Raw genomic sequence first — 19,066 nt, forward strand, 5'->3', positions numbered from 1 at the left:
TCCGGATGATCGTCCGATCTGTCGACTCCCGACCGATGCTGCGCCGCCGCCGTCGTCTTCTTCGTTGCCGAACAAGCAGAACTAATAAATCATCAGCTAATTACCGGCAGGCCGGCCACACGCTTGCGATGGCGAACGGTTCGTCCGATCGACCCGGCGAAGGCCCAGAATCCTCGGCACGGCGCTTCCGTCCTTCGTGGGGCGATTTAAATGAAGCGGAACGCCGATGAAGTTCCTTACCACATGTGGTACAGGGGAAGCAGGGGAGGGAAAGGGAAGCCCCTCTGGGGTCTAGGGAGGGCTTCTACTGGAGTCACTCTCGGCTACGTCTTAATCGGTGCCGGCGTCGTTCGGCGGCGAAACCCATTATCGACGCATCATTTCATCGTTAGTGTCTCATCTGTTCGAGCTTATTGCGGCGATATTTACTCGGAGGTGTCCAAATAAATGGCCGATGGTCTGTACACCACTGGATGAGATGATTCCGCATTGATTCGTTTAGTTAGAGTGCAGTGGATGGCAATCAATTTGGAAAGTTTGGATTTTAGCGACGTTTAATCACTGACCGCCATTCGAGGTTGTCCGATGGAACTGCTTTATTTGACTTTATGAGTCCGATTGTAAGGGACGAAACCATACTTTAAAAATGGTCACACACTTCTAAATCATCGCCAGGAAGTTGGAGATTAAAACAAAAGGTTTTTTTCTCTAATCTTCTCGACTTTCCTGATATTTAGTACATCAATATCCCTCTCCCATTTTATTGTGAGATCTCAACATATTTTATATTATTGATAGAACATAAATGAATTCTTTTTGAACGAATTTGTACAAATGTTTACTTAGTCTCAAGTTAATATAGAGATTGCAAAGGAATGTTAAGTGCGTTTGAGTTTGGAACGTTATAACACCACGAAAATAAAACATCGAGCTGCTGCTTCTGGCCCGTACGCAAAAGATCCCAAATTGCGCATTCGATCGAATTAGCAAAAATGGCGGCCGGGTTCAGGAAGGTGCATAAATTTGTCACCCATCGTGACGGCGGTGGCGGCGGCGGCAGTAGACAGACAGACACAGACACAGTGTTTCCCTGGCAAATGATCGGATGTCAACGCCTTGGGCTCGGCGTAACCGAAGAAAGACAAATTATTCGAACAATTTTCCAATATCCTGCCCCCGCGCGAGGCGCTCCGTCGAAGAACCTGCCAAACGAGGATCGAAAGACATGTCGCTACCGGGGAAAAAAAAGGAAAAACGAAAACCCCAACCCCGGATCCCCTCCGGACACGGTATGCTCCCCTTTGCCGTGCGTGCGATGTGTTCCATTTCCTGTAGGAACTGAGGGGGGGAAGATAAATGAACCGCAAGATTTATTTTTAATTCCAAACAAAGTTTTGCCCATCTTTTGCTTCACCTTCGCGGGGAGCACTCCTTTCGTGTGGCTGTGTGTCATCCCATTCGGTTGGGGCATTCAGTTTTCCGGTGCCTGCCTGCAGGGTGAGTGATCGTAATTTTTCATCCTTTTCTCGTCTCGAGAGAGAGAGTCGCATACGGCACATTAATTAGCGCCGAAACGCATCGGCTCGCCCGGAGGCGTTAATTGTTCGGTAATTGGAGCATAATTGATTGCATTGCGTTGACTGGCTGGTTAGGGGCTGTCTCGTAGTAGTTCCGTACCATCGTGTAACTTAGTTGCGTAAGAAAAGAGTTGTTTCCAATGTTCAACACGAAAAGATAAACAGCTCTTGAAAGACCGTCCGAAATGCAAAATGTTAAAAAGTGCTTGGGTTAAAAAGGGTTATTCACTTATCGCAATTTTCCCCTTAGCGTAGAAGATGTTATCATCGATATTTATAATTTTATCTAGCTATGATTACAAGTGAATTGATGACTAGGATAGTAACGATAACGTTAAAAAGGACTATATTAAAGGACATCCTTCGAATGATATGCATTATATATTAGTATCCTTACGAATTAAAGCACAACGAACATGGATGCACATTACAACTGAGTTCTGTTGCATTAATTTTCCTTTTCGCTGTTCTCCGGAAGGTTTTTTTTCAAACATCTTTTATATCGGTTCTCCACGTGTTGATATTTAAACTTGGATCTCGATCGCACCGTTTTTGCTGGATCTTCTTCCCAGGAGCTCATTAGTTTCTACGAATTTGATGACGATGGAGAGATCAATCTCTTCTTCTGAATTGTCACTTAGCAACCCACGGGTCCAACTACGATCGCTCGGGATCGGGCCCGAAATGATGTCAGCAACCCCACATCCCCCGATGAAGCATTACTTCCGACCGACGTTTGAACGATGACAAATGTGCTCCGTTGGAAATTGGGGACTAATGGAAATATTTGTAGCTCATCAGGACTTCGCTGCCGAGGATCATTGGTGCGGTATTTTTTTCCTGTTTTTCCTATCCTTAAATTACTTCGCTCTCACTCACTCTCTCTCTCTCTCCCTAGAATGGAGTTTGATCGTTGCTTGGGGTTCGCCAAATGTGCCATCACGCATGATCGCAAACAAGTCATTCGGTCCGGGGCGCTTGGGCCACGTTTGGCACCCGATGATTTGTTGGGCAAGTAATTAAGGAAACCCAAAAACGGCTCGCGTATATTTTCAGTCCGGCGACATATGTTGGCCGCTGGCCCAGCCCAGCTTGGGCTCCAGCAGCAGCAGCAGCAGCATGGTCCGTTACGTTGATTTTCGCAGGCTGCCCCAGGCTTTCGGGTCGACCGCAGACAGGCGTGGAATGTGTGAAATGTGCGGTTGGTTGCATTTTTCGAAAACAATCTGGCGCCTCGGGTGCCTCCCGATCGTGTCTGATGGCGGGCGAAGTGCTGTGCCGAGCAGTGCGCGGTATCGGATAAAGTACGGACCGCGGCGGGAAACGATGATCGATGCTGTCTGTTATGTAAATGAGCATTTATGAACACCCCGGTCGCAGCCGCGTAATTAGTGCTGTTGAGAATGCTTGACGAAAATCTGTTTTCTAAAATTATCATGAAAAGGAAAGAAAAAGAAATGAAAATCAAACGTCGTGGCCGTTCAAGGCGAACGTTGACAGAAGAATTGTTAGCCCCCCGATGATGGGGAAGAAAATTGTTGAAATGGACCGTTCAGTGGCATGAAGTTTAATGTCGCAATGAAATGAACGTAGAGGTCCCAAACGAGTTTAGATTTTATATTGAATTGAATTTTTACAAACATGTCCTTGACAAATGTATAAAACTTGATCGCAATGAATTTACTTGTCACGCTTGCCTAATGGCTTCGATCACTTTGCCATTGCACCTTTCCATCAGCCCCGATCCGGAGCATCGGATCGCTCCCTAATATACCGTACCCGATCGTGCTTCTGTTCCATTGCTGATTAATTCATCCGCGTATCGAGCTGCGTCTTGAGAAAACAAAAATTAAACACCCATTTAACGCATCCCACGGTGTATTTCTCGACGTCAAATAAATGTCAAAATAAAACAATCTTGCCGCCAGCTCACGATCTTTTTTTCCTCCGTTCTGGTTTTCGTTTCGGCGAGCATCGTAGTTCGTCCCCTCGGTCCCATTCATGAAACCTTTCCCGAGGAGGTTCAAGTCAAACTGGAACCCGTGTAATTGGAGAACATGAGCGGCTACAGGAGAAAGCATGTTCTGCGGCAGTGTCGCGATGTTGTGTAGCGCCGCTGAGTAATGTTCAGCGGCAAGGTTTCGGTTTTCTTTCTGTTTTTATCCCATTCCTATTACGGTGATGCGCATAATGTTAAGCTGAGTCGTCGAGGGTAAGCGTTGGTGAGCGTTTGAAATCACTGCACATCCCAGACGCACAGTTAATGTAACGACACACCCATTGGAATTGGGCTCTGTTCGTTATGGGTGATTCGTAAAATTAAGTGGTATTACTCTCAACGTCCTGACTGTAGGTCGAAACGCAACACCTACAGTGCTTCGGTCTTGGGCCTGCTGCTAATTGATTTATGATAATCGTAAATCTTAACAGTTTGTCTCTCCCAAGCCATGTCACGTTATTGATCGTGTACCGTGCTGATCACTCACTGAGATCTTCACTGTTCACTTTACTGCTTTTCAAATCTGTTGACGGGTTGACTGATTGTGGTTGCGCAGAGCACAACGTGCGGTCAATGGTGTACTGTTTTTTTAGATTACTACCCAAAATAATTAAATCTTAATGGGACCCAAAAGACCCATTGCTTTAAGTCATCGAAATGCTGCTAAATCTCTGTTTTTGTTCCTTCGGCAGAACAATCGTTTCGAAATCCTTACCCCGTTATGATCAGCAAATTTTGGGTTTTACCATCTGTTGTGAATTGCGATTGGTGTAAAAAACAAGAGGATAAAACAATCTGGAAAAAATTAAAATCATTAATGAAAACACGGACCCATGTTTCTGGCCGGCGCTCTAATGAGCCGCGTAGAGGACCGCGGATGTTGGATTCACAACAAACGGAGACTGTTGCGGCCGAACGAATGTCTTCCACTGGGACGCTCATCGATCTGATTTATTTGAGTGTTTCGGGGGAAAACGTGGAAAGCCCACCGAGCTAACCGGATGGCGTTCGAGGCGTGAAAGTAATTCGAAACAATCCTTCGCCATGTCGGGATGAAGGCTAAACTATGATACGCCTCCGTTTCGGTGCTTGCAACATAATTAGCCCGAGCTCATCCCATCCGTACGGGTTGCTGGAAGGGTTTGAAGTGGTTTCGCATGTCAGCGGCCTACAACCAGCTGGGTCAGGTGCTCTGTAGCATGAATGTGGTGGCTGCACTGTCGCACTGCTGGCAAACTAGAGGATTTTGAATGACGATATCACTCTTTCTACAAGCCGTTCTTTATGCAATAGAAAGTTGTTTTGTTTAGTTTGTATAAAATCACTTGAAACTAACTAAAATCACATCAGGGGTTTGTTCAAAAAATACAAACGCTCAGAAATATCTTTTTATTGGAAGCTATTATACAATTATTTATGCGAAACAATCATAATTTTGATTTTAGACAACTTGTACGTACGTGCCAAATGTACGCTTATTTTTAATATTCAATGAATGTGTGTATGGGGTTTGAATGATCAGGTATCCAATTCGTGTACGATCAACAATTTCAAGTCTAAGGAGAGTCATTTTGATCATAATGCCCAAACGCAGTGTTGGGCTAATCATTCTTTATTGTTCTTCATCCAGACCACGGAGATTTATTTTGTCGAAACATAAAGATAAATAGATAAATAATTAAACGACAAAGTTAATTAAATTAATTTGATTTCAATCGTCGTAACGTTTAATGTCTGAACGATTATTCTACGAAACATGTTGATCGTTACTTTGCACCTAATATGGAAAAGCATGTAAGACCTGTACGACTTATGCGGCCTAAAAAAAAAACACCCATCCTACCACCGCCCACGTGTGGGTGCTGGGACGTGGTGCTAAATTACATCACCCGGCTGAGGGACCAATTATATAACTACAAGCTACGTTCATCACCTCCTCAACACTCTAATTAGAACGCATTTCTCCCCAAGCCGGGAAAGTGCGTTGTCGCGTGCATAATTATAAAAGAAATCGAGCGAGCGATCGAGCGGGAAACAGGGCTCCCCCCCAAACAGCAGATGCTGCACCTTCCATCGTGCATGCTTCGCGCTGCTGGTAAAGTGGCCAGGGGTTTTTCCGACCTAACCACCGGCCGCGCTGGCTAGCTTAATAGTATTATTTACACTTATTTTGTCACCCGAGGAGGAGATCCCCACCAAAACTCTCCGAACCGGACCGGATTTGGTTGATTTCGTTTTGTTCCAATAATTTATCCTTTCCCACTGACGCACGGTGCCCGATGTAGATGTAACCGTACCACGTGGCTTAGCGTGGCTCACTTCTCGGGAAACCGTATCATATTTTCCTCCCGCCGCCGATCGTCATTCAGCCTTACCCGTACGAAATGTCAACATGTGGCACCACGGCAATCAGAGGCCGTGAATGTGTCGCGTTTTCCTGAGGCATAAATAAGTGAATTCAATCCCTTCCGTAGGGCACTGCGTCTCGCCTGATAGCGTGCCTTTGAAAGTGGTGCGCTCTCCAAGCACTCGCGCACCGTGGCGTCGGCGTGCGCCGAGGAGGGGCGAGAACTTTGATTAATTAAAATATTTTTAAACCTCTTATCTTTCGGGTCAGGTAACACGGCGGATGAAGTATTGAAAAGGACTCTGAACTGGTACGATATAACGTAGGTAAACGATTCACAGAAACATTTTGATATTGTATTTAAGGAAACTATTGTCAATTAGGGCACAATCTACATTTATTCATTGACATTTAATTTGTTGGACAAACTTGTCTTTGAACGGTTTCAAAATTTGTTCGATTTGAAACGAATAAAATTATTTTTATCAAATTTCTAAAGTTAAACACTAATTATTGCATCAAATATTGCAACACCTGGGGAGGTCGGACGGCCGCGAACCATTTTGTCGCAAGCCAGTGGGGTGCCATTTCCTGCCATTAAACAGTCGCCGGAACACGCTACACCAGATCAGTAGGTAGTTGAACAATTTTCGCCTGCCCGCGAGTGCTTCAGAGTAATTATGAAAATATTTTAACGAAACTCCGCCGGCCGCACGGCACCGCAGCGCCATCACGTTGTTTGATTAACATGCTGACAATTTATGGCCACGGGGTCGCACGAGGATTTATATCATCAGCATAAATCATCACTTGCGCAGATCAACGCGCGCCCGCCCTCTGCATGCACCATCGACGCGCGCCGTTGCCCGATCCTTATGATCTGCCCGATCTGCTGCCCGTGGCCCGTCTCCGTCAGGTGATCTCGAATTCGAAGAAATGAAGCAATTATCCGCGTTTAATGAAACCATCCGCCATTGTTGTTGCGCACGGGAGAAGTGCAATGCAGCTCATTAGAGGAGCTTCGGATGCATCGCGAAAGTGAAAATTGGTCCGTAAACGCATCGTGCGGTTCTCGCGTTACTTGGCATTGGTGACGGCGATCGTTCGTACGTTCGTTCGTTCGTTCGGTCGTTCGTTCGGTTACCGTCTGCCAGTGGTGCTAGTGATATCTTCATTAGAGTTCCCTAATATCCTAATTAAAGTCCCAAGCGGTGCTAATACATCACGGGTGCGGCTGCAGGGTGCATAAATTACCGCTAATTAAATCATACCGGTCGCGGTCACCATCAGCCTTGTGTCCGAGCGGTTCGACGTGAAAAGATGACATTCTATCCACGGAAAAGCTATGTTGATCTGCTCCTCGATTTTTTCAGGGGAAAATCATCATGAATTAACCCGGTTGGTTTTGGACTGTTTCCTAAGGATCATGTTGAGAAAAATGAGAAACATAATCTTTGTTACATGAAGGAATCTTACGTTCGACGTCTAATTGGCACTAAGTAGAAGTTTGCCCTTAAAAAATTAAATGCATTTGTGGTCAGTTGTTCATCGTGCTATTAATAAGACCCGCTTTGATTGACACTCGAAACGATGAAGGCCAAAGGATGAAGGGCAGGCCTTGTTTTGCGATTGACAGAACTTTTAATTTGAGAAAATTAGTGTAAATGAAATTAATTGCACAAAAAACGGCAATTTGGTTAGGGAGGAAAAAGGAAAAAAAAGCACGTTGCGTTGGTCTTCGTCCAACTAAAATGGACGCTCCATATTCTGGGAAACGGGAAAGGACGATTGGCCAATTCTGCCAAGGCGGTCGTTTAGCAACGAAACGGTTCAATACGTGGGATTGGCGAGTTCGTGGTGACGGTGACGAATCTGTTGATGGACATTCGAAAAGTGTCACCATTAATTTGTCCCCGCCGGAATGCCGTGTGTGTTGTGTCTGTGAATGGAAAATCGTGCAGTGTTTATTGTACCATTATTGCAACCAAACGCACGCCGGGCGCCCGTTGAAACGTATTTTTGGTGCTTAAATTTAATTGAAAGAAATCTTCATCGTAAACCACGCGAAGGGAGTTAAATAAAATGTTAATCTTTTGGGAATCTCCCCAACTGATTAATACTAGAATGTTATTTTATTCCACTTCAGTTGACAGTGATTTTATGACGGTTGATGATTTGAGTTTTTCAGGCCACTGTTGCAGGAAATTATTGAAAAAAATATATATATTTACTTATATTTACTTCGCCCTGCAATTATAACATTCACAACAAACGAACGTTTCATCCGATGTGGTCTGATCGCATTTTGACCGTAAAGATTGTAAGTTATCAGTGTTGAATTCATTAGATTCGAAATCAGTTTCAATCATTTCAATCAAAAGATGAGTTGGTTCTGAACAATTCGTAGCCGAATAGTTTGGCAGGTTCTTAAATGCGATAGGAAGCTGGAGTGGTTAAAACTAACAGTTTACCATTCGATAGGAAGCTGGAGTGGTTAAAACTAACAGTTTACCATTCGATAGCTAAAATGTTCTAAAATGTTCAGTTCTAACACAGTCAAATAAACAAACCAATAAATATTCGGTTGAATTCTAAGGAGATTAGTTCTCCCATTTATTAAATCTTAGGCATCAAGTGAGTGTTCAAGGCAAAATTTGGTTTTCTTTATTGAAAAAACCGCAAGTTCTACTTGTAGTTTTATAAATTAAAATGTGTCACGCCGAATTCACGCTCTGGATAGGGAATATTACACAAATTTTCGTTGCCACGTCCTTTTTCAGCGACTCTCTGAAGTTTTAAATTCAACGGCTTTAGTTCCGTGCTTTAACGAACGGCAAGTTAAACTCGTTCGTTAAAACATCGATGTTAAAAAACATCGACGATTTCGCTCGGTGAGCTTAACGCCCGTAGGGTATGCAATGCAAGAGCACCCGCTTCGTCGCACAAGTTTGAAAAATGTTTGAAAATAAGCGCCAATCAAACAGTCAATCCAGAACCACGTGATCGAGCGTATCACTACTATCCCGTGTGTGTGTGTGTGTTCGTTGTGTCAGGTCGTGCGTAATCGGCTGCGTTCCGTTCCGAAGTCAACTCGGGTCCGCTTGAATATGACCGTTTTGCTTTCCGCCGTCCCTTCTATCGACGGTTTTTATCGCCATTCGCGCGATGACGGTCACGCACGCTCGCGTCAAGGCGAGCGGAGCAAATTTATCGGCCAACCAGAGCGAGCGATCGGAAATTGATGGTTACGCCTGTGTATCGGAAGGGAATGATACACATTAGGCCCTTCCGGTCGCTAGTAACGGATGAGCAGTGCGACGTTCTTCTCTGTGGTTTGTTTTGGAAGTAAGAATCCCAACTATCACCCGTTAAACGGCCAGGCAGTGTTCCGTCCGGACCAAAACACCACCGGGACACGCAGACCACAACCTTAGGGTCCTTCTAGGACAAATTGGGCGACTAAAGATAGCAGCACAGCACGGCAGATGAAGGCCAACTGGCCGTGCGCTGCCGGAAGGAAGGAAGCTGCCGGCACGAAGCGCAATCACGCAGCTCGCGCGCTCGCGCTGCCGGTTGACCTTTCCCCCCGCCCGTTTACCGTGCTTTGGTCACGCGGGGGTATTGCCAAATATAGTAATGCAGCCGCTTTGCTTAATTTTATTTTGTTTCGCCCAATGCCAGCCGCCGCTTATTGTGTCAGAGGTGCCGTGCCGAGCGTCTCGGAAGTACTCAAACCCCGGCAGCCCAGCTGAGTGTCCGGAAGCGTTGGACGCGTTTGCGAATGTGGCCTTTTTGAGGAGGGGCCTGAGCCTAGCGTCTGTCACGGTGCCGTTGTAAGTGGAGTTCGCTGTTGAGACCATTCACGGCTGGGGTATCCTTGAAATCTGCGATGCGGCAGATAGGATCCGCTAGCGAGCCGCCCTTCCCAGTTCTGGTCTGGTCTCTAACACATCATCATCGGCTGGTGCATGAAAGGGTGCCGATCTCGAGGGGTGGTCTCTCGACCACCCCGAGTCACCACGTACTTTGTGCATCTTATTTATATGGCGGGCACGAGAGTGAAAACCCCCTTCTGGCTGCAGAGTACTATTTTTATGATGTATATTTACTTCCCTCCGCCACCATCTGGCGAGCTCGGTGGCGTTTCGTTGGCGTGACGGGCGAAGGCCATCGACAGTCATAAATTTCGTCGCCGTCGGCTGCCGCCTCCCGGTCAGTGGCAGGGCCGTCCCGGCGAGAGTGTGGATGCGGCCTGTGACCGCCACTGACAGCTCAAGGGGGTAACACTTTCCCTTCCCACGATCAAACCCGGGAGTGTTCTAGGATCTCTGACTTTACTCTGACGAGAGCCCGGGGACGATAAGAGAGCGTGGTGTACCTTTGTGGCAGCCCCGCTCGTCAAGGGTAACCAGTAGGATCTCCTCCCGCTCAGCCCGCGCCGGGTGACCCTGGGCGTGCGATCGCGCTCCCTTTCTTCTGCGTCACTTTCGTCGCAGGTTGACATTTGGGTGACAGTTCGGGGCTTCGCACGAGGCATAGAACGATGACGAGTTATTTTGAGAACGCCCTACCGTTCCGATGAAGGCCAATCGTCCCCAGTGGCCGCCCTTTTATCCATCCCCCCTCTCGCACGCGCGGGTTTGGCAATGCTCCGCGATAATGAGCAGATGCGGCCTGCAGCCCCCCCGGGGCAGAATGTGGGTCATGGGGACGTGACGTCGGAGAACGACCGCCCAGCGTGCCCAGGGTGCCGGGTTGTGCCCGGAACGAGACCCGGACTAGCCGACGACGTCGGGTTGGGCTGACTGGCTGGGTGTGGCGCCCTTCCAAGTGATTTACGACCACCGGATGGCGGTAGAGTAGGGACAGCACACACGCCTCCCGCGCAAACACCTTTGGCAAATGGGATTTGGAGAATTTATTAAATTAGAGAGCTTGTGGCCCGATGGCGAGCGAGGAGGACAAACGGTGGGGCACCCACTTGAGGGCCCTCCCGAAGTAGTGTACCGCCGCCGATGCTGCTGCTGACGCAATATTGCCGAAGAGGGTGTCGGAACAGTAATTTTCTCCAATTTCCACCTCTTGAACCGAGGTCCCACTGTCCGGTCTAATTTTAGAGAGCCTCGAGCTAATGACCTTCCAGCGCTCCCCGTTTCGGATGATGCACTGCTCGATAATGATGCTCCCGAGAATGCTGGCCCTTCGCCCAAGGAGCGTATGTGTCATCAGTGGTCGCCCAGAAAAGAAACCATACGCAGGCCATACCTTTGTGTAAAATACTTTCTTTCCTGTATTTCGTTTTTCTTTTCGAGTACACCGTGTGCTGTTCTACGCATGTATGTCACGTCGCGGACGTCGATCGCCTTCCACGGTAGGCCGGACCACGGTGCGCCGGAAAGCGCGTTAATATCAACGTTCGTACATATAAAACGGTCTTAAAACTAGTCAAATTAATGGGCGTCCCTCAGCGCCGCTACAGCCTACTACTACGTCCTACGGTATCCGTGGCAACGGTAACGTGCTGTGATCTTCGGGAGACGTTCGGGAAAAAGGGATGGCTGTGTCCACGCGGCGGCACCACGCAGGAACGCGGGATCCCGCGGGGGGGATCCCCAGTTCCTTCGGCGCTTGCCCTGCGTATTCCGAAATATCCAGCACGCACGCGCCACGTCGCACCACCTGGGTGTGTGTTCCACATTGCTGCCTGTTTCAACTGCTGCTTAACGTTACACATTACGAGGAATATTTCCGGACAGAGGGAATAGTTGAAAACACAAAAAAACCGAAACAATACAAAAAACAATAAGGAATCGTAACAAAATCAATCGGATCGTAACGTATTGGGAGTAGTCCCCGCGATTAATACAAGTATCATACTAAGTACTCCGGTAGTACACTGTTAGTCTGGTCCGTTTCCCTACTCGCGTCCTGTCAACGATGGGGTAAATGGGGTTTAACGGGTGTGATGGGGTGTTTCCTGTGTTCGCTATCAATATGGGGCCTCTCCTTCGATCGACACCGCCGGAAGGTGTACCGCGAGGATCGAAGTCGAGTTCTATGTTCTATGTTGCATCCTTCCCAGCTTGTTGGTTTGTGTTTATGCTACATGTTCATAGGGTCTACGCTTTAACGGGCTATTAAGTAACTAAGCAGATAAGCTGTCTGCTCGCGTCTCGAGCGACACAAGAGCGCAATAGGGATAACGGGAACGAAACGAAACGAAACATACAATGTATAATTATTATATCATACGAGAGAAACAGTATACTAAACTAACTGTCATAGCAGCCACTTTTAAACGTTAACGCCTGACACTGCAACAGCACGAATTACAATTCTTTCCTTCTTTCTTTGATCGGATCACTCGGATCTTCCTAACGGTTTGCTCCACTCGACTCCACTCAACGCACAACGTTCGATGTCCTGCTGACGAAGCAAAACCTAACATAGCTCCTAGATTCAATATACTACCTAATACTTAACTCGATATAAACATTACGTAACGAACATTCGTACACCGACCGTGATAGTGAGGATCCGCCTCCTTTCTGGCATCCCACTTCCCTGCGGAACTAGGATGCCACGAAATCGGGCTCGTTTATCGGGTGTCTGTTGTTGGGCAAAGTTTGGGCAAAGATGTAAGACACGGCCAAATGCGGAGAAAAGGCCTAGCTTAGGGAATTGGTGAGGCGACGGTACCGACTTTGGCGCCCTTCCCGGCGCCGAGATACTACCGCACCGGGCGGCCGTTAATTTTTTTTTACGACCCACCAAAGCTAACCACCGAAACCACACACTATGAGGCTGACGAGCGGTAATTTCACTTCCTACTTACACACCTCCCCTGGTGTGCCCTCGCGTGAATGGAGCGCATTTTCCGCGTGATCGCGTCCACCTTCTCGGAACTTTCCGCCAGTAGATTTCGGCTTGTCAGCTGTGTGTGCCTCTCTCTCTCTAGCCTAAAATCGGACCGACTAGGCGAGTGGGCCGGTGATCGGCGACCGGAAATTAAGTCTACCGGAACGCGAAAGCGCCAGTGGGGTTCGCACGCGGCCGGTTCCGCCAGCCGCGCGAGAAAGACCTGGCGAAATTAATCGCAAACCATCGGAGGGGGGTAGCGAATGCTTTGCTTCATGCTTTCATTTTAGCTAATTTCATAAATTGCACCCCCGAGATGATGTTGGCACGAACGCTGGCTCGGTGGGCTCTGTAGCGCCAGTCGTCGTCGTAGTAAGGACCATTCCGACCAGAGCGCCTTGGTTGGGTGCGCGCCCACAATCTCAGGCCGCCGGCTATTGTTGTCTTAACACAAGCAAAGACATCTCACTGGTGCTCTCTCACCTGCCAAACAACAGGTTCGACGAGTCGCACCCGCCAGAACTGAAAAGCCGCCCGAAAAGGGGTAAAAAAAAACTCTCGAACCCAACTAGGTCAAGGTCTGTAGGGGTTGCATTGTTAAGGCACGATTGTGGTCTGTATGTGTTTGTGTGCCAGGGAGGGTGAACCCATCGCACCGTGATTGTGTGCGAGGTAGTCCACACGTGATCCTCTCACAGCTTTTGGTCCGGACCAGGCCAGTGTAGTGCCAGATCCTCACTATCAGGCATCGTCGTCGTACTTCTAAAATTAGTCTATCTCAGCTCAGCTCCAGAGACCGTTCTGTTGATCAAGCGAAGAACCGGTGCAAGAAACCGGTTCTTGCCAGTGAGGTTTACGGTACGCTAATGTTCCTATCTGCTAGTGAACCGATGGTTCCCGAATGCGGCTGCCCAACGACTTAAATCATCTACAAAACAACAAATACACACAGCGTTGCTTTCGAACACTACGACATAAACATCTTCCACGTCTAGCTAACCTCTTATCGACGGGAGGGTTTCCAATAAATATTTTGGCTACGCCACGCGACACAAGGTCATCTGGACCTCTGGAGCACGGTGGTTTGGTGTGTGTTACGCCAAACCAAACAAAATAAATAGATGAGGAGCACAACGAATCGCAAAAATTACGCTTAACCGCTAACCGGAGGATCTCCGATCGAGTGACAGTTGACCAACGCCAACAGAAACCACTTTACGGCGATGCCCTTTACGCGTGAAGCTGATCACTTCGCGAATTCTTTTGCGTGCTTGTGTGTGCTTCAGGCGGGCGCCTTAAAATAAGTTCAATGAAATCTCTCTACCTCGCTCACGCTCAGGCGCTCGTGGCAACATACGCACCCTCTCTGACGCGATTCGCCGCCCAAAGCGGCACACTGTCTGTCGCCGCGGTTCTATGCGCGCCTGTCCCTTGCGCAATATCGTATCTCGCGTGCGGACTTAACGCACACACACGGTGTCGGCGCGAGATCCAGCGCGAGTCACCAGCGCGAGTGGGGAATCTAGGCCATCGCGCGCCTCCGACACGCAAGTGAAAGTATCTCGAAGGCGCCCATTCTGAGGCCCACGCATATCGGCGACCAGCTGATGCGATGCGTGCACGCCTGTGTGTGTCCCTAACCTAACCTAACGGGAGCGGCCGCTATAAACGCCTTACAAGTACCGCTGGGGTGTTGCGCCAAACGAAAAAGTAAAATAAACCGAGAAATTAGAATACTGCGTCGAATGGGAGACGGGGCGGGACGTGTTGCCCTAAGCCGGTGGCACGATGTGGCCAATGCGTCTGGTGCGCGTCCCGAAACCCTTGCTGCCGTCCGGTCCGATCGGTGTCCTTACGACCGTTTCGGCACCACCCGGCATCAGTGGTAGGGCCGAGCCCGTCGTCGTCGCCGCCGTTGGGCCGTGCTGACTACAGAGAATGCTGCCGGTGCGGGAGCGTGGTGCTGATCCGCACTCGGATCCGATCGAGATCCGGCGATCGTAGCCAGAGTCGGTCGAGATCTTGCGCCCGTAGTAGTACTGGTCGGAGCCGCTGGACAGCTTGCGCAGCGGATCGAACCCGTTCGAGTACTTGCGCGGCGAGATGTGCGGACTGTCCGTGTGGTAGCCGGTGATTGACCCGGATGAGTACTTCCGGTCGAACCCACCACCGTTCGATTCCATCGAGATGCGGCGCTGCAGCAGGTGCGGCCCGGTGGCGGGCTGCTGCTGGACCAGCTCCGGCGAGTTGGTGTACTTGCGGTCGTAGTTCGAGCCGACCGAGTACTTGCGAATGCCGGCCGGCGGATGGTCGGCCGAGCACTGCGAGATCCGGCGGAACATCAGCTCGTTGCCAGAGCACTGCGAGATCCGGCGCGGCACGGTGCAAGCGCAGTACTCGGAACAGTTCGATGTCCGCCTCGAGGACGGTGCCTCGGAAGAGCAGGCCGAGGTGCGGCGTGACATCTCGCCACAGCTCGAGTAACCCTCGGAGCAGTTGGAGAACTTGCGTCCCGCCACCGCCGGTGCCGTGTCCGAGCCGAGTGAGTACGCGCTGGTCCGCCGCTGCGGCTGATGCTGTTGCTGCTGGAAGCACTCGAAGGTGTCCGCTCCGAACGAGTACTTGCGTGGCTGCGGCGAATGCTGCATGTACTGGAGCGGAGGCGACGACTCCTGCTGCATCAGCAGCGGACCGGCCATCTGGTGGTGATGCGGATGGTGGTGGTGGTGTGGCGGCGGCGGCGCCGGTTGATACACCGTGCTCATCAGCATGCCGTCCGGCTTCGGGTAGAATCCGGAACCACGCCGCATCCGGAACCGGTCGAATCCTTCACCGCCCCGGCTACGCTCGATGTCGTGGCCGGCGGCAAATTTGTAGCTCTCGACGAACTTCGTCACATTGGTCGCCTTCTTGCCCGTCTTCTTCTTCGGCGCCACCAGCTCCAGCACGACAAACTCGGCCAGCGACTGGGCCCGCCGGGCTGACGCAGACTCCGTGAACTCGACCAGCGCGCACTCGTTCTGCTGCAGCTCCGGGTGCTTGTTGATGAACTGGCGCACATCGGCCGGGATGGGGCCACCGGGGCGCAGTACGCGGATGAGCGAAATTTCGCCACACTTCGAGAACAGCTCCGATACCCGCTCGACCGTGTACTTGTCGTACGGCAACCCAGTAGCAACGACCGTGCGGGATGGCGTCGTCTCGTCGTGCTCCGGTAGCGCATCCAGCCGGCGGATCTTGGTGCCGAGGTCGTTCACCTCGATCTTGGCGCTGCTCCGCTTGATCGCGTACCCGACCACGCGCCAGTCCTTCGTCAGCTGGCGGACGCGCTTGAAGCTCGACACCAGCTTCAGACTCACGAAGCCCTCCTTGTTGCGCCGGACGTGCTTCAGCAGGAACGCGTCCTTCAGGATGTTGTCGTTCGAAAAGTAGAACTCCACCTGCTCGACGATCTTCTCGCACGTCTCATCGTCCGGCGTCTCGAACGCCACTTCCTCACCGTCCGCCTCGTCGGCGTCCTGGTCGGCCGTCAGCGTGCCACCGTCGCCCGACTGTTGCTTCGCAATCTCGCAGCCCGAATCCTTGGCCGCGTCGTCGGACGACCCGGCCCCAACGTCCTCCACCTGGTGGTGCCGGTGGTGACGAGCCGGCCGAGCCGCCCCCATGCTAGTTTCCCCGGTCAGACTGCGCCGATCGTACGACAGCGACACGTCACTGTCGATCGAACTGATCGATTCCTTCGTGTCGGAGTGCCTCATGTTCGCCGGGCCGACTCCCCGCCCACCGTCGTCGATATCGTCGGGCATAAACATCTCGTCCTCGTCCTCGTCCTCAATATCTTCCTCCTCGTCGTCCTCATCATGGCTACGTCCGTCGTCGTCGTAGATCCCGTAATCGTGGGTCTCATCGTCTTCGCCGTGCAGATGATGCCGGTGGAGATGATCCTCGGCTAGCCGCCGGTCTCCGGCGGGCTCACCATCACCGGCCTCGGCCAGCGGTCCCTCGCGCAGCAGCTCCTGGTGCTGCAGGAACGTGTGATTGTCCGTCATCAGCGGGGACAGTGTGTCCGGCTCCTCTTCCGCTTCCACCGGTTCCTTGCTTGCTTCATCGTTGCTGCTGCTGCTGATCACCTCTCCACCGACTGCTCCGGGCTGCTGTTGCTCCGTGGCGGAACTTTCACTTTCTTGCCGCGGCAGCTCTGCGTCATCAGTCATCGTGGCCGTCTCCACCGTTTCGATCGTTCTCACCGCTGGCGCCGCCGTCGTCGTTTCCGTCGATCCCTTACTGTCGGCAGCAGTTGGCTGCTGCTGCTGCGTCGTTTCGCTGTTGGCAGCCTCCATCGTTGCGCTCGGTAGTTCCTCGGTAGCGTGGTCGGACATCGGGTGGCTACTAACCTAAAACGTGTGTTCGTGTGTGCGTCGCGCACCTAATACGTATATGGCTAGTATGGCTTCCTCTTCGCTGCGTCGCACAGGCTAATAAATAACGGCACCGATCGGTGCGCAGTGCGTATCGATTGAGTTGGGCAGTTGGGTTGATCCTCTTCGTCGGTCTCCCGGGTCGGCTTCCGGTCGTTATGTACAGGTTAGGTAGTTTTCTTCAAACCGCGTTTTTTTGTGGAAAATGCGGCGATTTTCCGACACAGCCAATTATATCACTCAGTCTGTTGTTTCGTCCCGGGAACGCTGTCCAAGTTCTGGGTGCTGGTGGGTGGTTCTCACTGCCGATGTCAGTTGTACCGATCCACCACGCCAAAGTTCACCGCAGCTCGTTACGCTCGTTACGCTTCCCTCGCTCACGCTCTGTCCCTTTCACTTCGCGTCGACCGGAATTCGAGTACTTTCACAATTGCACACACGGATCGCGATTAGACACACGATCACCGTCGGTGGCGTGAGTCGGTGTGGAAATCTCTTTCACCCTTCCTCTACACTGCTGCTGGCTCTGGGCAGAGCACACACAAACGCACGCTCGGCGTACGGGATGGCACTTGCTCTGAAAGTCCGTCGCGGTGTGTTGGTCTGTGGCGATTGGCGCATTCAAGGTTCAGTGCTCCCTGGAACATGGAACTGGAGCAGACTTAGCGGCGATGGCGATGTCTCAGCTACTGCCACCTTCAGAACGACCTAGCCACATGAAGGACCTAGCTAGCTCCGCGTACCGCACCGGATCGCCCTTTTTCCCGGTGGCTTACCGCGTGGCTGCAGTCTGTCAGTCCGAAACACCACACACACTTTCGAACACTAGGTGTCACACAGGCTCCAGCGAGAGGCTCCGGCACCGGCTGGCCGCTCCATCAACCCACCGCGCAGCTCTGATCTCCTCGATCTCCGGATCAGCCGAGAGTTCCGTTCGATGTGCTCCCCTTTCTCCGTCGGTCGGTCGGACAACAAAACTTAACCACTCACACACTCGCAGACGAAGGTAATCTCTGCGTGGCTTGCCGTCGGTCCGTGGCTTGCTGCGGCTGTTCCCACATAGGCACACAGATACACCGCGGCTGGTTAGTAGAGGCACACGAACACGGACACGCACACACGCAGGACACAGAGACGCAGGTGGCGGCCAGTTGGCGGTGTTTCGCTTTCTATCCACACAACCACACACACGCACGCACACGCACAGAGTAGGCGAAGGGGGGTGTTGCTACGACAAGTGTTGTTGAATGACTGAAATACGGCCACGGAATAACGCCGGTTTTATATCATCTCTCCTACTCAGTGCCCCCCCGCTGGCCACCCGAGACCCGAGCGGAGACTTCGCGGATCGGATCCGACCGTCGGTTCGGGTTCGGGTTGCCGATCGGCCCCGTAGTGACACGCACGCGCCGTGCGCCTGTGTTGGTGTGCCGAGGCGCAGATCGGAACTAGACTCGTGGGGTGACGGGAGGGCGCCACCGCCAAAGGGGTGCCCCCCCGAACCCGGTTCGCGGTTGATTGCGGTTGCGAGGCGTCTCATGTCAAAAAAGGGTGCACGGTGCACGCATCGCCCCGCGATCGATTGTTGCTTACCTCCGGTGCCGGTAGTTGGCCCGATTTCCGACTCGGAACCCCCCCCCCCCCCCCCCCTTTGCGGCCTGTTGCTGATAATGACACTGCACCAGCCGGGCCGGACGAGAGGCTCACCTTCGGGAGTGCCGTTTTGGTGAATGCAGAAATATAGAGGGCAACCCGCGGGAGTCCCCAGCTCTTTAGTTGGAAGTAGTAAATAAGAAGTATTAAGTAGTAGTTGTTCATAATTATTAGAAATGGGCAGAACCGTACTAAAGTTATGAACTCAAGATGA

General features: G+C 51.1%; 1 protein-coding gene across 1 annotated transcript; it reads right to left on the reverse strand.

Annotated features, from left to right (window-relative positions):
* Positions 1 to 14,380: 14,380 nt before the first annotated feature.
* Positions 14,381 to 17,160, reverse strand: LOC128266978 (uncharacterized). Its single transcript, XM_053003769.1, has one exon. The coding sequence runs from the start codon at positions 17,158 to 17,160 to the stop codon at positions 14,554 to 14,556; it is 2,607 nt and encodes an 868-aa protein (XP_052859729.1). The 3' UTR covers positions 14,381 to 14,553.
* Between the last annotated feature and the right edge of the window lie 1,906 nt (positions 17,161 to 19,066).

This window comes from Anopheles cruzii, chromosome 2, assembly GCF_943734635.1.
Source record: "Anopheles cruzii chromosome 2, idAnoCruzAS_RS32_06, whole genome shotgun sequence".
Classification (NCBI taxonomy): domain Eukaryota; kingdom Metazoa; phylum Arthropoda; class Insecta; order Diptera; family Culicidae; genus Anopheles; species Anopheles cruzii.

Excerpts from the sequence above, each read along its gene's own strand:
- LOC128266978 (XM_053003769.1), bottom strand. The coding sequence starts at position 17,160 with ATGTCCGACCACGCTACCGAGGAACTACCGAGCGCAACGATGGAGGCT.